Genomic DNA, 23,537 nt, shown 5'->3' with positions numbered 1-23,537 from the left:
GAGCAGTCATTACTTCTGTTCAGCTGATGGATGGAATGTGATCTGGGATGTTTTCATGTTGCGAGCCCAGCTGGAGTAAAACTGGGTTGTGGTTAGAGCTAAGGTCATCCATTGCACTTATTTGGAATTGATGCATGATATTTTGTACTATTGCTATGCCACGGACATCAGGAAGTCCTGCGATAATGTACGTGGGTGCTGGAGATCCTATAATGATGGTGTTCCTGGAAGCAGCAGTCATCAAGGGGATCTATCATCTTGATTTGTAGTTCTGTGTTGTGCCAGCTGTGTGCTTAGTGTTCTGGTCTCTTGCTACTAACACTGCTTGGTTTGTGTCTAGAATTTCAATTAAGTCTGCTTTCAGTAACTGTTTGGAGAATTATATATGGAATACATTTTCATTTGTGGTTTGGGTCGCCACGCCTGTGTTTTCTATGTTGGTAGCAGAAACATTTATAATTTAGTTGTGTTGCATCATTGTCAACACCATTCTCTTACCACATGTTCTTGGCAAATCAAGTTTGGCTCCAAATATTTTGTCATCCTCGCCTACCAAAAATATATAACCAGGCATGTCTTTTAAATTATTTTTCAGTATTAATTAAATTTTTATGTCTTTTAACTTAGCCTCTGGTTAAAGATACAGGGGTAGTAGCTCCATTACCTACTAAGCTTTGTTATTTTTAAATATATTTTGCATATGATATCAATTTGAATATCTAAATTCTTCAGATATGTGGATTATGCAGAGAATTACACAATTATTTAAATAATAAGATCATATCAAACATTAGACATTATAGTCATACTTTTCAATTGGTTGTGATATCATAAAAATCACATTTCCTATATCAAACTAAACAATTTCAGAGTATAAAAATTTACCTTGTTTGTATACTTTAGTATAATTTCAGGAAAGTAAATGACTTTCTAATCAATATAAAGTAAACATTAATAAGGATTATTGAACCTTATTCCTTGACATAAGCAACTCAATAAAAACATTAAAAAGATGGACTATTTTAATTTTTTAAAATTTAAAAAAGCTCAAAATAATCACTCAAAATATAATTATTAGCTTTTATTCTTGAAATCTATAATTTATATGTGTAAACAAAAGTAGTAAAACAACATACAAATAGTGCCAACAATCACTGGTATGAAAATACTATATGTGTAATTCTGGTACCAATTTGAATTTTCTGCAGTTGTTTTAGTTTTTCTATGTCTTTTCTTTTTACCTTCCATTTTTCTTTGGAACTCATCTAATTCTTTTTGCTGCTGTTGCAATGCTTCTTGTTTCTTCTTTAATTCTTCTGCTAATTGCATTTCTTTTTCCTTTTCTTGAATCTTCTGACATAATTCATCACATTCAACAACTGCTTCTCCTTGCATCTTCACCTGACACAGAAATTCCTTTTTTAGTCGTTTACAAGGGCAGCGAACTGTAACACGCTTTTTACATGTATCTGCACTAGCACAATTTCCAGAATGGCATTTTAATGGACATCGATGGTTGCACAACATCTAACAGAGAAAAAGTGTAATTAATTTTTTTTTTTTCATGAGAGATTGCTTTTTGTATGCAAATAATATGCAAGTTTTATCACAATTTTAAGGTATTCGATGAAAAGTTTAAACTTTCATGGCTTGTTGTATCCATGTTTTGTTAAATACTGGTGAAACCATGTAAAAAGTAAAGCTCTTTAATAAATTATTTCTAAGGGAGTGAAAAGAGGACAAAATAATTCTCCATTATAGACCAATCAGCATCTCAGGTGCAGTGGTAAAAGTACTGGAAAAAATTGGTCAAAAAGAGAATTCAAGAATGGATAGATTAAAATATGATTCTGTATAGTGGCAACATGGCTTTGCGAAAGGTAGGTCATGTGTTAGTAATTTACTAACTTTTTATAATAGAGTAACAGCTGAGTTCGATCAAGGAAATGGCTACATGATGATTCTGCCGGATTTTGCAAAGGCATTTGACAGAATACCACATGGAACTCTGTTATGCAAATTAGAACAAATGAGGCATGAATATAACACTGATTATGTTGATAAAAGAATGGCTGCTGGACAGATATCAGCAAGTGGGTATATGGAGGAGCAGAATCCAGGTGAAAGCTGGTGACTAGTGATGTACTGCATCAGTGATAGGACCACTACTGTTTAATTTGTACATAAATGATATAGGAAATAACCTGGAAGGAAATATTCTGATGTTTGATAATGATGTGAAATTAGGTAGAGTAATAGTTATACAAGGTGATTTGGAGAGCTTGCAGGATGATTTAAACAGGCTGTCAGTATGGACAAAAGATAATAGGTGTCAGTTTAATGTGGAGAAATTTAAAGTTATGCATTTTGGGATAAATAGATTACAAGCTGTGCACTGCACCACATTGATAGAACTTTACTCCAGGAAATAGATGAAGCTAGAGATTTAGGGGGTGGTGGTAGACAACGAGTTAAAGTTTAGAGGACATATTGGTAAGGAGCCTATAAGATTACTTGGCTATTGAAGAATACATTAAGAAGTAGAGATAAGGAAGTTGTTGTTCCTCTTTATAAGGTCTTGATACATACACTTCTGGATTACTGTGCTTGGGTTTGGGTTTCTTGAGGATGAGGAAGTGGTGGAGAGGATTCAGAGGCAAGTGACCAAGATGGTGGGTGGTCTGTGGAATGTTCCCTATGAGGATAGGCTGAAGGTGTGTGGATTGCAGAAGTTGGTTGATAGGAGAAAAAGAGGGATATGGTAGAAACATTTAAGTTGCTTAAAGGGTTTTATAGGATTGATGCAGGGGAAATATTTCAGAACTTGGCTAGAGAATGCAGAACAAGAGGTCATACCTAGAAGTTGAGTAAAGGGGTGGTAATTAGGGGTGTGAGGACTAGACTTTTCGCTTGGAGAGTGGTGAATAAATAGAATGGAATACCAGTGTTAGTTGTAAGCACTATGTCTGTCAATGGATTCAAGGAGAGGTACGATAGACTGTGTGGATAATTTGGGTCTCCCACAATGTGTCTTCAGACTAGCTATACAACATTCGGAGGTGCCTATACACCACTATTGTGTACTTCTGGAGATTGGAACAGAACATAAATAAAAAGTGGTATTTATAAGGAAATTTCTGAATTAATAACTGTCAATTTTTTAAAAATTCATTCAACATGAGACAGATGTTGAACATAGGAACAAAATATAGAATACTTTGTCTCAAAGCCTAATTCATTAATATAGATCCTCTATGTAAGCTACCCAGAGCTGATTTAAGATTAGACCTTTGTTTCTATTACAGGCATCTTATCATCCTACTTACATCCATAAATTTATGTACATAATTCCATGTACAGCATTTTTGTGAGTTGCTGATTAACTTGATATTTTTTGTTCATGGCGTGAAAAGTTAGTCCAGATTTATGACTCATATATATATATGTGGAATAACCAGATGTTTTGAAATTATTCCACACACACACACACACACACACACACACACACATGCACGCACATATATGGTGCACCAAAAATTCACAATGTGGCCTTTCTGATTAGAACTACAATGGATCCCAGGCATTCTCCAGCAGAGTAATTTGTAAATGTCTATCCACTCTACTACCTCCATATGAGCCTCTGTAGCTCAGTTGGTATAGATCATAGGTGGCCAACAGCAGGCCAGCGGGCTGAATGCGGCCCACAACGTGATTTTGTGTGATCCGCAGCAAGATAAACACTATATTAAATTATATGTATTATCAATTTAGCTATTAGTTTTGACCACAGATTTTCTGATTGATATACCAGTTATTTTAATTATTTCAGATAACGGAAACAATTTATATTCTCAACACGGAATCAAAATTGCTTTAAAAAGATTACTCAATTTATAAAATTTACTGCTTCTCTGTGCGAGTTGTAGTAGTGGGAGTGGTAGATTTCTATGCGCTCCAGAGTAACGCATCATTGAAAGTCACTTGCTCTGCTCTGGTGATCAGTTTCAGAACTTCAGTTTCAAGTATTTTATATTGTTCTCCCAGTAGTAAAATGATTTAACAAATATAGTAATTCAATACACATAACTATTGCCTCGAAAAAATGCAGAGATTTTTATTTAAGTTCTGTCTAAAAGTGTGCAGCCCGTAACGCTACCACTCATCATATATTGGCCCTCGTATAGAATGAAGTTAGCCATGCCTGGTATAGATGAAGCCCTTTTGTCAGAAAGACCTGGATTCGACTCCTGTCCATGACTTGAGGAACCTTTATCTGGTCTCTTTCAACGAAAGATGAGTTAGCTGGTCTCATACAGAGGTAGGGTTTTTTCTCACCCAGAAACTCAGGTTTTTCATCCCCCAGAACAGGTAAACCAGCCCTGTGAACACATGGATTACAGTCAGGAATACCGAAGACCCAGCCATTTGTCAGCTATGCTGGTCCCGAGCCCAGATAAAATTGGGGGGGGGGGGGGGGATTGAGATGGTGCCATACTTCCCTATAAAAAGGGCCTCAACAGCCATTGTATCATCATATGCTAAATAAATAACTAGCTCCACATGTAGGGAAAAGCATCATTGTATATAAAAAAACCCTCCAAGGATTTCAAAAGCAAAACAAAAGACATTAAACTCAGTCCCACAGATAAGCGTCATCTAGAGAACACTTTCTGCAAATTTCAGGACTGCTATTTTGAACAGTCTGAAGGCACAGTAATTTCTCTACACTTAGCTAATTTATGGAAAGATCTGAACAAACAGCTATTAAGAGATACTACCAAACCAAGATTTTGGGTAAGATATGTAGATGATGTTTTTATCATTTAGTCAGGCTTAGAAGAAATCCTCCATAACTTCACTGACTTCCTTAGCAGTTTAAACCACAAAACCTAATTCACATCAGAAGTAGAAAGAGATAGACCTATTTCCTTTCTAGATATTCTCATCTCAGTTGAAGATCATACTTTTGAAGTATACAGAAAGAAGTTCAATACAGAGTGGTATCTATATGATAATTTCAACCACCACCATCTAGCGCAGAAGAGAAGCATTATAAGAAATTATGATTATAAGAAAACAAAGGAATAACTTATATTAAAGACATTCTCCTAAAAAATGGTTACAACATCAAAACTATCAATAGCATCTTGAATGAACCATCATGTGCACCAAGACAACAAACAGACAACTACAAAGACACAGTTTCTTTACCTTATATCAGCAATGTTACAGACAAAATAGCAAATATCCTACAACAATATAACTTAAAAGTTGCATTTCGATTGCTATGAACAGTATCCATAATGTTAAGATTACTGAACTACATCATCTACCTATGAAGAGACCAGGCGTATACCAAATGTTTTGTGATTGTGGCATTTGTTACATTGAACAGATGGAGAAATCTCTCAAAAAGAACACATCAGAAATGTGGAGAAAAATGGGCACATAAATCTGGATTAACTTTGCCAATACACTGCCAACGAAAATCATCAAGTTAATTGGCAACTCACAAAAACTGTACACATCATTTAATAATTATGTATATAAATTTAAGGAGGCAAGTGAGATAAGATGTTTGAACCAATGTAATAAAAATCAAGGTCTAATCTTAAATCATCTCTGGGTAGTGTGCATAAATAATGAGTTTGCACATTAATGAATTAGGCTATGAGAGAAGCTATGCTATATCTTGTAACAACGAACTGCATGTCTGATATCTTGTTCCTACATTTAACAACTGTCTCATGTTGTATGTATTAAAAAAAAATGACAGTTATTAATTCAAAAATCTCTTTGTAAATGCTGCTTTTTTTTTATGTTCTGTCCCAATCTGAAGAAGTACATAATGGTGTTGTATAAAACTAGTAATTAAATTATTAAAGTGCTTTACTTTTTATGTGATTTTCACCAGCAATTAACAAAATATTTAATGAAAATTTTAGTTATAGTTACATTACCTATAATTTACATTATAAAGATCTGATAACTGCAGGTTATCAAATATGTAAGACTTTTGAGTGTTGTGACTTTAATGAGGGATTGCTCTTTTAAGCTGTTTCAAAGGAACTTTATTAATTCATTTGAATTTTTTTTTCTCCCCTTCATTTCCATTTTAAAAATGGAATATTTTGTTCTGTAAACTTTCATGATGCTTTATTTGTACCATATTAATCATTTCCTGCACTCTTTCTCTTATCTCAAGTAGGTTTGATATAAGAAATAAATCTTAAGTACAAAATTTCATAATGTCTTATTTGTCATATGAAGCATGAATTGATGTACTTTTTCTCTTAATTTTGATGTGCATTTTAATTTTTAAAATATATGGTTCCTGATAGCTCCTTTTATTTATAACATGCTTACTGGGTCTTAGATTCTTGCTTTATTTTCTGTCTTATAATCAAATGTATTTTTTTTAATGTTTTTGCTTTAGAAATCTGATTTTAGGATTTCAATGAGAACAGCATAACCCTGAAGGTGTATAAACTAATGGCTCATAGCCTGGAACATGGAACTAGAAGGAAAGAGATTGGTAATGCAGAGTCTTTTCACCTGATCTGTGAAAAGAACAATGCCAGACTACATTCCTAAATTAGGAGAATACATACAGCATTATTAAATAAGTTTATATTGTGGACATGAAAGAATTACTGAAAATAGCAAAACAGAAGAACGAGAGTTAAGATAGCAAAGCTGTTGCAATGGTATGACACAGATGACTTGCAGAGGACAATGATAGTGCATGAGTCAATGAATAGATTATTCAGGAGAAATGATGTGGAGCTTGTGGATGTGTGGAGTGAGTTTGATGGATGAAACAACTTATACAAGGTGGATGGTTTGCACTTGAATGGTTTGGTGCTCAGAGTCTGGAAAAAGTGTTGCTGAATGAAGTGCGATTGGAGGTACAAAATCAAGGAAACTAACTGTTATGGAGGAAACTATTAAGTCCACAGATACCAACGAGGCAATTGAATGTGAGAAGGTGCAAAAAATGCCTAAGCCAGTAATGCTGATAACAAACCAGAAGGGGAGAGTTAGTATAGAGCATAAGGAAGAACTGCACAATGATGGTTATTTCCATGATAATACAGAAGTAGAGAAATTTTCTGAACCATTACACAGAACAGCTGACATAAAGGAAAGAAAAGGAGATGCAGGTTCTTGATTGAAGAGCTATGCAATAGAGCAGGAAATGAATACTTGACATATATAAATATTTTTGGAAAATTTGAAAAAAAAAGAAGAAAAAAAAAAGAGCAAAGCTAATAAACAACAGTAAGTATCAATTGGGCTTCTATTCAGAAAATAGACTAGCCATTATTAACTCCATATTTCAACATAAAGATATGCATAAATTCACATCAAGTGAACAAGGGCATTCATCAATGGATTTGATGAATTTTAGTTTTAAATAGGATAAAAAGTGTTATATTGAAATAAAAAATATGGACAAAATATTTCCAAATAAGATAACTGTTAACTGGTAAGGACTTTATTAGTTGTTTAGAAAATTTTAAAACAATCCCAACTAGTTTTGCCCACATCCAAACACCCAAACTGATGGCTTCTTTAAGGCTTTTACATAAAGAAATAAATAATAGCAGATGATGTTAAAACTAAATAAATCATCTGAATAGAAACAAACCTGGTTCGCAGAGTGGTTAGCATATCTGCTCTTCAGCCAAAAGGCTGTGGGTTTGAATTGCAGATTGTTTTGTGATTGTTTAAGGCACTTTGGTAGTACAATTGGAAGAATGACGGTATGTTGCATCCTTTGATTGGAAAAGGCTTAAGTTCAATTCTTGTAGTGGCAAACGGAATCTTTATATATATATATAAAGTGTGCGAAGGAAAATGGCGGCCAGTAATGAAGGTTCGCCATCGTTATCAAAGAACGGTAGCATAAAAGAAACGAGTCAGTGTACTAGCTGTGAAATGTACGCTTTGCGGAGTGCGGTTAGATGATAATAAAGGATTGAATGTGTGTAGAAAATGTAGGGAGAATGAGGAATTGAAGTGTATTTCGGATCGTGAGTGTGATATTTTTGTCAACCTTCAGAACGAAGGAAATAGGGATATGACAAGAAACGGCAAGGTTGTACATGAAAATTGTGAGAATGTGAATGTAGAAAGTGTGAATGATAGTATAAATGGTTTCTCAGAGAACAAAAAAGATGAGATAGATGCATTGAGTGAGATCGCGTTGTTGAATAGTGCGATAGAAAGAGCAAAACAGCAGCTAGAGTGCATGAACAAAAGTAGACTGAATGAACCAACCAATAATAAAAGGTATGACAGGAAAAATAGACGTATGAATGTGAACATGAACAAAATGAAGGATAGAATGCTGTATGGAGACTCGTTAGTACGAGGTGTGTTAGTAGAGGATTTGACAAAATCGTACCAACCTGGTGCAACCATAAAGGACGTAACTGAGTCTATTAGAGAGCAAAAGGAAAGGGTGAAAGAAATGATTATTGTGGCAGGTACGAATGATTTGAAAGGAGATAAAATGGAAATGATAGAAGACCTGAATGAATTGTTTGAGGTAGCAAAAGAAAAGAGTGAGAGAGTTAGAATGATTAGTCTTTTGCCACGGTATGATAGTGAAATGTTTAAAAGGAGGGCTATAATTGCGAATGACTTTATGCGTGGGTTATGTATGACGCGTGGTGTGGAATTTGTGGATGTGTGGAGGGAGTTTGATGGGCGAAAGGATCTATATAAGATGGATGGCTTGCATTTGAATGGTTACGGTGTAAGAAGACTTGAGAAAGTGTTGCTGAATGTAGTGGATGTGCAAATTCAGGGAAACTAGATTTGTTAAGGGGGGGGGAGTAGAGATATAGTCCTTATAGAGGCAGTTGAATGTAAGAATGAATATAATATGCCAGAGCAAATAAGGACAACAAATCTGAGTGGGATAGTTAATATAAGGCATCAAGGTAGGGTTGGGGCTAATGGGGGTCTTAAATTCATGTACACTAATACTAGGAGTATTAGGAACAAGAAGGAAGAGTTTTTGGCCATGGTTGGCACTTCCAGACCACAGGTTATAGGTATTAGTGAAACATGGTTGACTGTAGATGATATAACTAGTGGGATTGAATGTGATGGGTATAGTGTGTTCAGGAATGACAGAGAGAATAAAATGGGGGGAGGAGTATTGTTGATGATAGCTGATGAGCTCCAGCCAAGGAGAATAGAAGTTGAATTGCAGGATAGAGAAAAGAGCACATTTGAGGCCATTTGGTGTGAGATTGTGGCTAGCAGAACTAAATATACAATTGGGTGCTGCTATAGACCAGGTGATGGAAAAGATGGTGGTGACAGTATGCACAAGCAAATAGAAGAAATGGGTGGAAGGAGGGTGATTATTATGGGAGATTTCAACTATGGTCGCATTGATTGGGGTGAGGAGAGGACACACGGGAGGAAGGAACTGGATTTTATGCGGTTATTAAGGGATAACTATCTGCGACAGCATGTAATGGAAAATACTAGGGGTCAGAGAGTGCTTGACCTAGTAATTACATCTGAGGATTTGGCTGTAACAAATATGACCACATTGCCACCAATCGGTGAGAGTGATCATAGGGTCTTAACTTGGGAGGTGGCTAAAGTTGTAGAATTTTCAATTAAGACAGGGTACATGTGGAATTATCGGTCTGGAAAGTATGACAAGCTTAGGAGTTTGATTGGTTCAGTGCCATGGCATGTGAAACTGCAAGGACTAGAAGTTGATAGTGCATGGGAGGTAGTTAAGAAGTGCTTGCATGAAGCAATGGCTGACTGTATACCTAGAGTCCGAATAATAAATCAAGTAGGGGTTAAATGGATGAATAACACCATTAAGCTTGAGCTGCAAAAAAAGAAACAACTATGGAGGGAATTTAAGGAGAAGGGTGACCGGCAGGCACATGAACGGTATAAAGCGCAGGCCAGAAGGGTGACGAGTGTGGTAAGAAAAGCAAAAAAGGATTACGAAAGAACATTGGCCATGCAGGCTAAAGAGAATCCTAAACAGTTTTTTAGATATGTAGCAAGTAAAAGGAAAAATGTACATGGCAGATTGATTTTAAAGAATGCCGATGGTAGGGAGGTAACTGAATCAGTTGAGATAGTTGAGTTACTGAGTGAGCACTTTGCAAAAGTATATCATCCAGGTGGTGACATTGCAGAAACGAATAAACCAGTAGATTATACGGGAATTGTGGTTAATGAAGTGGAGGTGAGTAGTCTATTGCATAACCTCAATGTCAATACATCTGTGGGATTGGATGGTATACCAGCTCGTGTTGTACGAGAAGCAGCTAAAGAATTGTCAGTACCCTTGACCATTTTGTTTAATTTGAGTCTCGGGTCTGGGTTAGTCCCGAGCGGGTGGAAAGAGGGGAAAATAGTTCCACTGCATAAAGGTGGTTCCAAGACTGCTGTTGTAAATTACCGACCGATTAGCATATCAGGAATCATTGTCAAGGTCTTAGAGAAATTAGTCAAGAAAAGAATACAGGATTGGATAGATGAAAATGGGATATTGTATGGGGGACAACATGGTTTTGTGAAGGGTAGATCATGCCTCAGTAACTTGCTCAAGTTTTATAACACAGTGACGGCTGAACTGGATAGGGGTAATGGGTTTACAGTGATACTACTGGACCTTGCCAAGGCTTTTGATAGGATACCACATGGAACCCTAATCAGTAAACTGGAGCAGATGGGTATAGATATAGGGTTGGTGAGATGGATAAGAGGGTGGTTGAAGGAGAGATATCAAAGAGTGGTTTATTCAGGAGTGGAGTCTAAAAGACGTCTTGTGACTAGTGGAGTGCCACAGGGCTCTGTTCTTGGACCACTGCTTTTCAATTTGTTCATCAATGATATTGGAAAGGATCTGAGAGGAAGTGTTCACTTGTTTGCTGATGATGCAAAGTTGGGTAGAGCAATTGTGAGTGCACAGGATGTCAAAATTTTACAGGATGATTTGGATAGTTTGGAGGACTGGGCTAGGAAAAATGGATGTCAATTTAATGTGGCAGAGTGTAAGGTTATGCACTTTGGGATGAAAAGAATAGCAGCAGTATATCGCATTGGTGGAACCATACTCCAGGAGATTGATGAGGCCAGGGATTTGGGAGTGTTGGTGGATAGGGAATTGAAGTTTAGGGGGCACATTGCAAAAGTAACTAAAACAGCTCACCAAATCACTTGGCTTCTGAAAAATACCTTAACATGCAGAGACGAACAAGTTGTTGTTCCTCTGTATCGAGCCTTGATAAGACCCCATCTGGACTTCTGTGCCCAGCTATGGACACCAGGGTTTCTTCGTGATGGGGAGGAAGTGGAGAGGGTCCAGAGACGAGTGACCAAGATGATAGCAAGTCTGTGGAATGAACCTTATGAGAATAGGTTGAAGATTTGTGGGTTGCAGAAATTGGACGATAGGCGAAGGAGGGGTGATATGATTGAGACATTCAAATTACTGAAGGGTTTTTATAAGATTGATCCAGAAGATATTTTTGAAAATATGACTGGTGGTGGGAGGACTAGGGGCCATGCATGGAAGCTGGGCAAGAGTGTGGTTGACAAGGGTGTTAGAGCTAGGTTCTTTACTTGGAGAGTGGTAAATGAGTGGAATAAGCTTCCAGAGTCTGTTGTGGGTGCTACGACCGTGAATGAGTTCAAGGCAAGGTATGATAGATACTGTGTGAATGTTGAATAGTTGTTCATGACATGATGTTAGGGCCTCCCTCGATGAGTCTGTCGACTCCTTGGAGTTTCCCGGAACAATAATAATAATAATATATATTTTTTAAATTGAAGGTGAGTTAGCTGATCTCATATAGAGGTAGCATATGTTTTTTCTCCCTGGCAATTCAGGTTTTTCAATCTTGTGAATGTGACTTCATGGAGAGATTGAGAGCAGTTGATGATGGGGAGGAAAGACTGACTGTTGAGCAAGAGGTGTATGATGAGTTGGGTAAACTAGATGTTAATGAGGCTGTGGGACTTAATAACATATCATCATGTATTCTGAAGGAATGTGCTGGGAAATTGACAGATTTTTTTAATGAGTCTTGCACTCGGTCAAGTTCCTAAGGAGGGCAAGATTGTGGCACTTCATGAATGAGGTGATCGAACTCAAGCATGAAACTATAGGCCTATCTGTGTGACAGGTGTTGTGGTTAAGTTGTTGGAGAAGCTTGTGAGAACTAGAATCCAGAGTTGGGTTGACAATGGTATTATCTTTTATGGACAGCATGGATTTGCTAAAGGGAGGTCATGTTTTAGTAATCTACTTACTTATTACAATAAAGTGACTGCTTCCTTGGACAGAGAAGGATACACAGTAATATACTTGGATTTCCCAAAGACTTTTGATAGAGTACCTCATGATAAGTTGACAGTCAAACAAGAGCAGATGGGGTTGGATATTGGACTAGTGCATTGGATTGGAGACTGGCTTTCTGATAGATATCAACAAGTTGTGTATGGGGAAGTGATATCCAGGAAAAGGAAGGTGACTAGTGGAGTGCCTCAGGGGTCTGTTTTAGGGCCATTACTGTTTAACTTGTATATTAATGATATTGGTGAAGATTTGGATGGAGATATTCAGTTGTTTGCTGATGATGCAAAGTTGGGACGAACCATGAAGAGTAGTGAAAATATTGTGGCCTTACAAGAAGACTTGAATAAATTGAGTGATTGGGCAAGGAAATGGGGATATGAGTTCAATGTTGCTAAATGTAGAGTTTTACATTTAGCAACATACCTGCATACAGACAAATTGGCCTTGAGGGCAGACACAATTTATAGAAGGGAAAAAATTTCGCTAAAAACTACAGAACACGCTCTCATAATAGTGACTAACACAACACGCTCCACACGTGTAATGTTACGTGTTCTGTTTTAATGTTTAATTTATACGATAGTGTTACTCCATTTTCTCTGTACTAGCCACTTGAGTTTTTTCCTCTTACCGTTACAAGCCCCGAAGAAGCCGGACAACCCGTTTGCGAAACTTGTTGGTATTAGATGTTTATAAATCATGGTCAATTAAAGATCAATATATATTTCATTTTAATTAAATAATTTGTATATTTTTCTAGATTTAATCATAACCCAGACCTCACTATTTTTTTTCCCCTGATAAATGGAAGTTCAGATAATACTGAAGACTGGACAAAGAGACTTAATAACACATTATTAAATCAAATATTTCAATCGGAATATAATTAATAATTTTTAGTGAACAGACAATTCAACAACAAGGTAGAATAATAAGAATCGATTTCAAAAGATATGTGCTGCATAATATAGTACAAAACATAAAAAGAACTATTGGTTGCAACTAATAAGGATAACTCTCCCAAATTTGAGGTAAAAAAAAGATAGTCATTATGGTTGGGGATGAGAAGTAGTGCTTCAGTATTCTCTTTGAACAAATGCTCAAATTTAAAATAGCAACGATTAATAAAGGAGTCAGGGAAGATCTGAGGTCAGCATCAACTCTATGTTGTGCTAGATCAAACATGATTTTTATAGATGGTATAAGACTGATGTTCCCAGATGTTTTTTCACCTGTTTGTCCAAGGTAAGAAAGGCAGACACTTAGTAAACACCTAGAGGGACAGAAGAAACTTTTTTTCTTGGTGGAAGGTAGCAAGGGAGCATTAGTAAGTGGAAGAAAATGTGGGCACTAAATTATATTTTTTGAGGATCTTTGAAATAGGATGAGACAATCCAGCAACACAAGAAACTAAAACCATTTGTACAGGGGGGGGGGGGTTAAGAATAGGATTTTAAGAGTGCAGGGTGTGCTGAATCTCTCATGAGAAGCCATTCTGCTGCATTATACACTGGATGTTGTCAAGTTGGCACAAACATGAACTCTATTCAGCAAAATTTAGACAGAAGTAGATTAAGAGAGGAAGATGTCCATTTTCGATCCTCTTCTATCTTCATGGTTGATTTAGGTTAGAAATAAGAATAGACCATCACTAGGTGGCAAAACATCATCTACATAACATATCCAAAAATGAGCATCATCAAAACTTTTTTGAATGGAGCTTGTCTTGTATGTCTCCATTCATGTGAGCATAAACTTGAACTTAACAACATCAAACACATTACACAGCAGAATGACTTCTTTCCATGGAAGATTCAGTGCATCCTGGACTTTTGCAAGACTATTCATAAGAACCCTAAACCTATATAGCAGGTTCAGTTCACTGTTTTGCTGAATTCTCTGAATTTATTTTGAAGATCCTCAAGAAATATAATTTAGTGCCCACAATTTCTCCTATCAATTAACTCTCTTCTTTGTTACTTTCCACCAAGGATAAATCTTTCCTCATTCCAATCTATGTCTCCCAAGTTGAAGTCCCCCCACAATAATTACTCAATTTGCACTCACAGTACTAATCTGTCTTCCACATCATCCCTATAGCAACAACCAATTGTCCTATTGACCTCAAAAGGACTGCCATCTGTCTGACTGACTCCTACTCTTGTTGGGTGCAATTCATCTGCTATCATCTACAGTACTTTATTTCCTATCCTGTCTACTCTATCTGCCCTAATAATACTATATCCATCACATTCTATCCCTGTAACTACATCATCTGCTGTTAGCCGAGTTTCACTAAAGTCTGTAACGTTTGGCGAGGTTGCACTAACCAATGCCAAATATTCCTCCCTCGTGTTCCTTCTGGCATTCTTCTTAGGTGGCATCTTCGTATTGAAGGTTCACATTTATGGATTTCCACATTGCTCTATTTTCTGCCACTCCTTTGATGTTGCCATATAATTTAGTTTTCGTCCATTCCAGAACATCATCTATCCATCTTCTCCTCCTTTCCCTTATTCTTGTTCTCTCTATCTTTCCTTCTAGAATTACTTTACTTAATTCTCCAGCTGACCCTCTCAATTATATGTCTGGCCATTCTCATCTTCCTATTCATGATGTCGCTGTCTTTGGTTCTTCGTGTTAATCATTCGTAGCACCTCTGCATTTGTTATTTTATCTCTCTCTCTCTCTATGAAATTTTGAGGGCTCTTCTATATCACCACAACTAGAATGCTCATATTCTTCTCATTATCCATTTATCCAATATCCAGTTTTCGCATCTGTAATTTAAGAATGACACATGTATGTTTTAATTATTCTTAGTTTTGTTTTGCTGTCAATATTGTTGCTTTGATGTCAATATCCATTATTTCGGAAGGCTGCTTTTGTCTTTTGGATTTGGTTTATATTTCTTCTTTCCTTTTCCCCAGTCTCTGTGAATATGCATGTGAGGTAACTGTATGTTTCCGCTTGTTGTATGTTATGATCTAACACTTCTAGTTTGCTTTTTACTGTACTTCCTTTATTTCTTATCATGTGTTTGGTCCTTTTAAGGTTTAATTCTATTCCATACTCCTTTCCATTTTGGATTATCTTGGTTAGCATTTCTCCCAATCCTGTATTCGAATCAGCTATGAACACAGTATCATCAGCATATCTTATATTATTTATGTATTTTCCATTGATCTTGATTCTTATTTCCATTTCCTCATATTCTTCATTAGGTGTTCACTATAGATTTAAATCGTATTGGGGAGATTACACACCCGTCTTACTCCTCTTTTAATGTCACAGTCTTTTCATCTCCTTGCAAGCCAGCTTTCTGTCCCCAGTATAGTTGTGAGATTATTTTCTAGTCTTTATTGTCAATATCATACTCTTTAAGGATTTGAAATAATTTATTGTGTTTGACTCTGTCAAATGCCTTCTGGAAGTCAATAAAGCACAGACATCGATCTACCAAATTCAACTGTTCTTCCAGATGGCATTTATTGTGCCTTTTCCTTCCACAAAACCATTCTGTGTTTCACTAATTTGGTTCTTTATTTTTGCACGTATTCGATATTTTATTATCTTCAGTATAATCTTAGATGTGTGCGAGATCAGACTTAAAGTTTTATACTCTTCACATCTATATGTGTTGTTACTTTTTGGGAGATTGGGATGGAGATTGATTTCTTCTTGAAATCCTCTGGTATCTTCCCTGTGTTGTATATATTCTTTATAATGTCTCTCAAACAATTCCTTTCATCTTTTCCAATTATTAATTATTTCTGCCAGTATATTATCATCTCCTGATGTTTTCCCATTTGGCAAACTATTATTATTATTATTACGATTCAGGCCTCCACTGAGTAAAAAGACTCATCGTGGGAGGTCAATCCTAGAAAACACAAACTCCATCATGCCACTCCTTGAACTCATTGACCACTCGTGCTCTCACCACCCTATCAGGCAATGCATTCTATGGTTCAACCACCCTCCATGCAATGAAATTACTCCTCACCCTCTTGCTCACAGCTTCCTTTCATAATTTCCAGGGATGGCCCATTGTCCTCGCTCCTTCCCGCTGTTCCACCAAGCGAAAGAACTCCCCAGTGTCAACCTCGTAACTACCTCTCAACAGTTTAAAAGTCTCAATCATATCACCTCTCCTTCTTCTATCTACCAAACTCTGCAGTCCACATTCCCTCAGCCAATATTCATAACCAACATTATATAGTCCTGAAACTATCTTTTTATCCACCTTTATACCATTTCCACAGTTAATTTATCCCCTTCGTATCCTGGGGGAACAAATATGAGAACAATAATCCAAGTGTGGTGTGATCAGGGCTTTATACAATGGAACGACAACTCTTTTATCTCTGCTGGTCAGTGTCATTCTCAGTACTGCAGCAATCCTCTGGGTTACCTTAACCACCTTTGCAATATGTTCCCTGAATTTCAGGTTTCTATCAATCATCACTTCCCAGATCTCCTGTCTCCCCCCCCCCACTTCTTGCAGTACAGCTCCTCCAACAGAGTATGCTGCCTCCCATTGATGTATCCCAAACTTCAAGACTTTACATTTTGCTGCATTAAACTTATATCCCCAAATTCATTTGCCCACATGTCCAGTTTATTCAAATCCACTTGTAGGGCTGCCACATCTGCACTATTACTAATAACCCTTCCTAGCTTCACATCATCTGCAAACAACTGAATATCCCTCTGCAATCCACTGAAATGTCACTGATATAAAGGTTAAACAATACAGGTCTCAGTACTGAGCCCTGTGGGACCCCACTTGTAACCTTCTGCATCATTGAAACTGCCCCACCACACACAACTCTCTGATATCTATCAGACAGCCAATCCTGAATCCAGTTGACCAACCTGACATCCAAACCGATGTGCTACAACTTAAATATCAGCTTATCATGTGGCACTCTGTCAAATGCTTTTGCAAAATCCAAAAAAATGGCAGTATATGCCTTTCCCTCATCAAATGCTCTTGTCACTTTATTATAAAAGGCAATCATATTACTAAAGCAAGAGCACCCCCCCCTCCTTAACAAATCCATATTGCCTCTCACAGATAACATTACCCTCATTTGCCCAATGCTGTATACAGTTCCTCACTAATTTCTCCAACATCTTAAGAATTACTGATGAAACACAAACTGCCCTATATTAGACACTTCCAGTCTGCCAACACCCTTATGCAATGGCACTATCTTACCTTCCTTCCATTCCTTGGGTACTTTCCCGTAGCAAGACTTTCGTTAAAAAGCCAGGTAAATGGAGCTGTCAGTTCAGCATATTCTCTCAAAATCTGTGGCAAAATTCCATCCAGTCCCACAGCTTTACTGGCATCCAGAGTACTCAGTATTTGAAACACACTCTTCTTCCACCTCTAAACCTCGAACCTGCCCTATCTCTCTAGTATTAAAACCTACTTCTCCAGGATGAAATGCTTCAATAAAGCGTTCATTGAACAACTCCACTATGTCCTCTGCATCAGTCACTCTATTCCCATTGACATCCCACAATGTCATTCTTCCACAATCATTTCTCCTTCTACTGGCCACATAGCTAAAAAATTCCCTAGGTTTTTCTTTTGGATCTCAGGGCCAATCTCATCTCATATTCCAGTTTTGCCTTCCTTACCATAATAGTCACTCTCCTGGCCTGAGTTATTGAAAGTTTATTTTTCACTTAGTTAGAATATAATAAATTTAGTTTAATCCTTTATCCAAGTGTGAGCAAACAAAGTTTGCACCTGAAAGTATCTTCAGGACTGGGGTAAGGTGGTGCAATACCAGGGCGACTCCTTGCAAAGGTGGAGCAAGCTACTAACACTCCTATCTCAGTATCTCCCATAATGCAAAACACATCTCCTTGCAGATATGTCTAATGTTATGCTAAGGATTAAACTAAATTTATTATATTCTAACCAAGTGAAAAATAAACTTTCAACATCTTTCTCTAAATCCAGAGTAATTTATTAAAAAGGTGGCAAACCATTCGGCAACTCCTATAGGTAGAGATGACCTTGCTAATGCTTCCGGCTGGTATCTCCACTTGGGCCTGGCTCCCACTGAAGAGACCTCAATAAAGGTCGAAACTAGTCTGGGTAGTGGCCCTTCCCTTAATGCATAACATTAAACATATCTGCAAGGAGATGTGTTTTGCATTATGGGAGATACTGAGATAGGAGTGTTAGTAGCTTGCTCCACCTTTGCAAGGAGTCGTCCTGGTGTTGCACCACCTTACCCCAGTCCTGAAGATACTTTCAGGCACAAACTTTGTTTGCTCACACTTGGATAAAGGATTAAACTAAATTTATTATGGCCTGAGTTATATTCTTCATACATCTGTTCTCCACCCTGTCTCCTCATATCTCTCTTCCATAACCTCTTTCTCACCTGCAGTTCCTGTTTGATATTGTTTGTCATCCACTTTAGACCAAATTGTGTACTCTTCTTCTTCGCTCATGGAATACAGCTTACTATTGCTGCTAACAAATATTCCTTCACAATTTCCCAAGCACTAATGATATCTTGCCCTTCCAATTCTTCCCTCCATGGAACTTCCCCAAGTTGATATCTAAGACTATTATGATAACCACCTTATAATTCCACATATATTCCCTTCTCTTTGATACTCCTGCATGTGTATTCATCTTCCAAGTCAAAACCACATGGTCACTCTCTCCAACTGATGGGAGAGATATCATCTAACTTATCAGTTCTTCTGATGCTATGACCAAATCCAAAACTCTTGAACCTCTTGTTCCCTCTATTACATGTTGCCTAAGACATTTGTTCCTCAAGAATTCTAGAAATTCCATTCCCTTATTACTAGATGCATTTTCCTCTTCCCAATTTATACTGCCATAGTTAAAATTTTCCATAACAATCATTCTTCTTGCACTTGCCATGCTCAACTGCCTAAACATCTCCCACTCCTCACCCTCTGTGCTCCTCGACTTGTAACAACACCCTACTAAATATATTGTCTTGCACACCTCTACCTCAAACCATATGCTTTCAAAACCATTAGTGTCACTGCTCTTCAAAGCCTCCACTCTGAGAGGACATAAGTCATCACTTATCATAACCAGTACTCCACCACTGCATTTTCTCTTCTTATCCTTTCGAAAAATGCTATATCCTGCTACTTCTATTCCTGTTAGTATATCATCTTCTGTCAACCACGTCTCAGAGATCTCAATAATCTTTGGACAGGCTGATGCTATCAGCGCCACCACATCTCCTTTATTCCAGAGACCTCTGCATTAGTATAAAGCATAAAATGTCACTGTTTCTATACCTATCCTTATCCCCTCCTGACTCCACTGGATTCAGTGTTACCCGATGTAACCCCCCCCCCTTCTCCGAAGCACTTGTTCCTACCAGAGGCCACCCCTGCTACCGTCCTGGTACTTCTAGTTTCCCTGCATTGATACACTGACAATCTTTCCAGATGCCTACGTCCTTCCTCATTCAAATGCAAATTGTCTCTTGCATACAGTTCCTTTCTGTCCTCAAATGTCCTCCAAGCATCCACGTATTCCAAGTCCCCTCTTCTGACACATTCTGGCTATCATGCTATTCATTATTAATGCTCTTCTACTCATCTCGTCATTATCACATCTGAGCAACACACACTGTCTTCCCTCTCTCTGAGTTTTCTTCTGTACAACCTCAAGCATGAATCTCAAATCTCGTCCTCCTATTCGTCTCTCTAGGTCAATATTCTCCTGCCTCTGACGCAACGCTGCCGAGGTCGGTTATGGTAATCTGTAACTCACAAAGTTCTTCTCATTTCCTACATTTTCCACAACTATCTATTGCATTTTCTATCTCTTCATCAAGCAGTTCTGGTCCTTCATTCCCTTTTTCAATTTTAGGGATTTCTGATCTGCTTCTGTCATCTTATAGGTTTGCAATGTATTTTTTCCAACCTATTATTAATATCTTCGGGCTTGACAATAATTTTCCCATCTTTTCCTTTGATTGATCCTTTAACCTGATTTTCTTACTGTTGAGTTCTTTAATTTTGTTATATTTCTCTGTGATTTTATTTTCTTGGCCTAATTCTTCTCTTTCTTTACATTTTTGATTTATCCATTCTTGTTTTAGTCTTTTAGATTCATCTTTAATTTGCTTATCCAATTTCTTATATTCTTCTTTCTGTCCCTTGTGGCATTAGTACACAGAAACTGCAGCATCCCTTTAGGCCTCCAACCACTTTTACTTCCTGAACTGACTACTGTATTCAATATTTTTCCTTGAGCAACTAGATTCTGTACTTGTTGGTTATTCTCACTCATCTTCCTCCAGGGTACCATTATACACACACACACTCATCTGGGTCCACTCTAATTTCTTTAGTTTTCCTGACTTTGTGCTTCCACACTCTCAGTGATAAAAGCTCTCTCTAGAGACCTAACTCCAAATCTATTTAAATGCACTCCATCAGCATTGTACAAATCTTTATGTCCTTCAAATTCAGGCCATGAGTACACAAACTTCACCCTCATTGGCTCTAGCCAAAACAATCCGTACTTTCACCTTCCCTTTCTGCATTCGATAGCATTACTAATATTATTAATTTTGACACCAGGTAAACAGATTTTGTAGCACTTTTGTGAAGTAAATCCTTATTATGTAATTACTGCAAAAAATTATCTGCTTACACTCTTTCTTTTATTTATTCTTACAATTTTCTTTTTGACTTCAGACCTGTTGCTTTTTTTTCTGTTTTCAGTTTGAATAATCTCTTGCTGTTTCTGCAGCCTTTCAGCCTCACACTTTGTCCTGTGAAGGGTTACATGCAAGCTTTATTCAGGTGGAGGAAGTCCTCCTGAATTTTCTCCACTGCAACTTTCGCATAAGCTTCTAATGGTGGGTAGGAATTTTTAAGTTCAAAGGTCACATAAAAAAATTGCAAATTTAACTCAATGGATAACTGTGATGTTTAAGCAAATCTGGCCATGTAACAATAAGGAAGTTATTTTTCCTCTTTACAAGGCCTTGATAAGACAGTACCTGGACTACCGTGTGCAGATTTGCTCTTCTGGATTCAGGGGGAGGGGAGAATGAGCTGTGAAAAGAATGAAAAGAAGAGTTACAAAGATTATATCAAGATTATGGAATTTAGGTTATGAGGACAGATTATAAGTATGTGGGGCACAGACTCTGGTTAATAGTAGAAAGAAGGGTGATATGATAGAGGTCTATTAAACTTTGAATAGGTGTCATAGGATATCATCTGATGAAATTTTTTGTTATATGGAAGGTGGGGAGAGAACATTGGGGGGGGGGAGTTGGACATCGATGGAAGTTAAGTTTGTTCATGGTTAAGAAAGGGACAAGGGCTAGAATTTTTCTCTTCCAGAGCATTGGGGGCGAGTGAAATAGTTTGCCTTTAGGGGTAGTGAGTGCATCTAGTGTGAATGAGTTTAAGGAAGGTATGACAGCTGGTTTGGGTGACATATTGCTTCTCCTGATTAGACCTTGATTCCCTGTAGGTTTCAGAAATTTCACACAAATATAACAAGTGTAGTACGATAGGACTGCCTTAAGTAGTGTTTTTACATTCCTCTGTTTCTACCTTGTAATTTCAGTTTTACATTTTCTAAGGAAACTGGGAAAGCACCATATAGAGATGCACATGTGTAAAAATAATTTTACCAAGTAAATTCCCATTGTCTGCTCTGGAGATTTAGGAGAATGCTACTTGCATATCAGAAATGGTTGGTGCTTTAATAAAGAACAGTGATGAACAATAGATCTGTACAAGGGTGGTCTGAAAGGTTCTCGGTCTCGACGATAGATGGCAACACTATTGGCAAGATTTTTTTTTTCTACATAAGCATCTATGTGAAATTGCAAGTCATTCTATCAAGTAGTTTATTTTATACAACTGTCTGAAGTAAAAGTGTTGTCTGTATCCCTTGAAATGGATAAAATTGAGTATCGTGCAGTTATAAAATTCTTTGTAAAAGAAGGTTTAACGCCAAAAGAAATTCATTCAAAGTTCATAAAAGTTTATGGGCACTCTTCTCCTTCATTTTCAACAATTAAGAAATGGGCTGCCGAGTTTGAAAGTGGCCATACCAGCCTTGAAGATGAACCACATGAAGGACGTCCAAAAGGTGTAACAACCAGAAATCATTGATCAAGTGCATGATATGGTATTGGATGACTGGGAGTCAAAGTGCATGAAATTGCTGGGACTATAGGTATTTCAAAAAAAACGTATAGGATATATTTTGCATGAAGAATTGCATATGAAAAAAAAAAAGCTTTGGGCAAGATGGGTGCCATGCTTGCTCACAGCAGATCAAAAACGCACTCGCATGAAAATCTCTGAACAGTGCTTGGAGTGATTTAACAAGAATAAAACTGATTTTGTGCTTCGATTAATTACTATGGATGAGACTTGGATTAACCATTACACACCAGAATCCAAACAGCAATCAAAACAGTGGACAGAAGCTGCTTGTTCAACACCAAAGAAGACAAAGTAGGTTCCATCAGCAGGAAAGGTCATGGCATCGGTGTTTTGGGATGCTAAAGGCATTTTGTTCATTAATTATCTTGAAAAGGGTAAAACAATAACCGGGGAATATTATTCCGATCTTTTAACCAGACTAAACGAAAAAATTCCGAGAAAAGACCCGGTTTGCAGGAGAAAAAAATCATATTTCATCAGGACAGTGCATCTGCCCACAAAAGTGTTTTGGCAGTGGGAAAATGAAGGGATCTGCACTATGAATCGTTGGAACATCCAAACTATTCCCCAGATTTGGCTCCCTCTGACTTCTATCTCTTCCCAAAGCTAAATCTCATCCTCACTGGTCAGCATATTTCTTTGAATCAAGAGGTGATTGCAGCTATTGAGGGGTATTTTGCAGATCTTACCGAGAACCACTACAGGGATGGGATAATGGCACTGGAGCACCACTGGAATAAATGTATTAGTCTTAACGGAGATTATGTTGAAAAATAAAAATAATTTTGAAATTATAAATCCATTTTTTCATTGTTAGGCCGAGAACTTTTCAGACCACCCTCGTATTTCTATTTTTTTATATACTGATCACGTCCAAGTCTAAGCTTTTAGGGTTTTAATGATAAGTGTCATTCCATTCCAAAATGAGCTGGACATGTTTATATTACCACTGAAT

At 37.3% G+C, this 23,537-nt stretch overlaps 1 protein-coding gene across 1 annotated transcript in view; it reads right to left on the bottom strand.

Moving 5' to 3' along the window:
• Positions 1–1,066: 1,066 nt before the first annotated feature.
• The window catches only part of LOC150104807 (NF-X1-type zinc finger protein NFXL1-like), a 307,000-nt gene continuing 284,529 nt past the window's right edge, over positions 1,067–23,537 (bottom strand). The window contains exon 18 of the mRNA XM_090395984.1: positions 1,067–1,527. Coding sequence (XP_090252110.1) covers positions 1,102–1,527 — 426 coding nt within the window. The 3' untranslated portion in view covers positions 1,067–1,101. The remainder of the gene's footprint in view (positions 1,528–23,537) is intronic.

The sequence above is a fragment of the Typopeltis vanoorti genome, chromosome 7 (genome assembly GCF_054136105.1).
Source record: "Typopeltis vanoorti isolate ZY-2024b chromosome 7, IOZ_Tvanoo_1.0, whole genome shotgun sequence".
NCBI classification, from domain to species: Eukaryota; Metazoa; Arthropoda; class Arachnida; order Uropygi; family Thelyphonidae; genus Typopeltis; species Typopeltis vanoorti.
The sequence above is the reverse complement of the archived record's forward strand: the minus strand, read 5'-3'. Positions and strand labels throughout refer to the sequence as shown.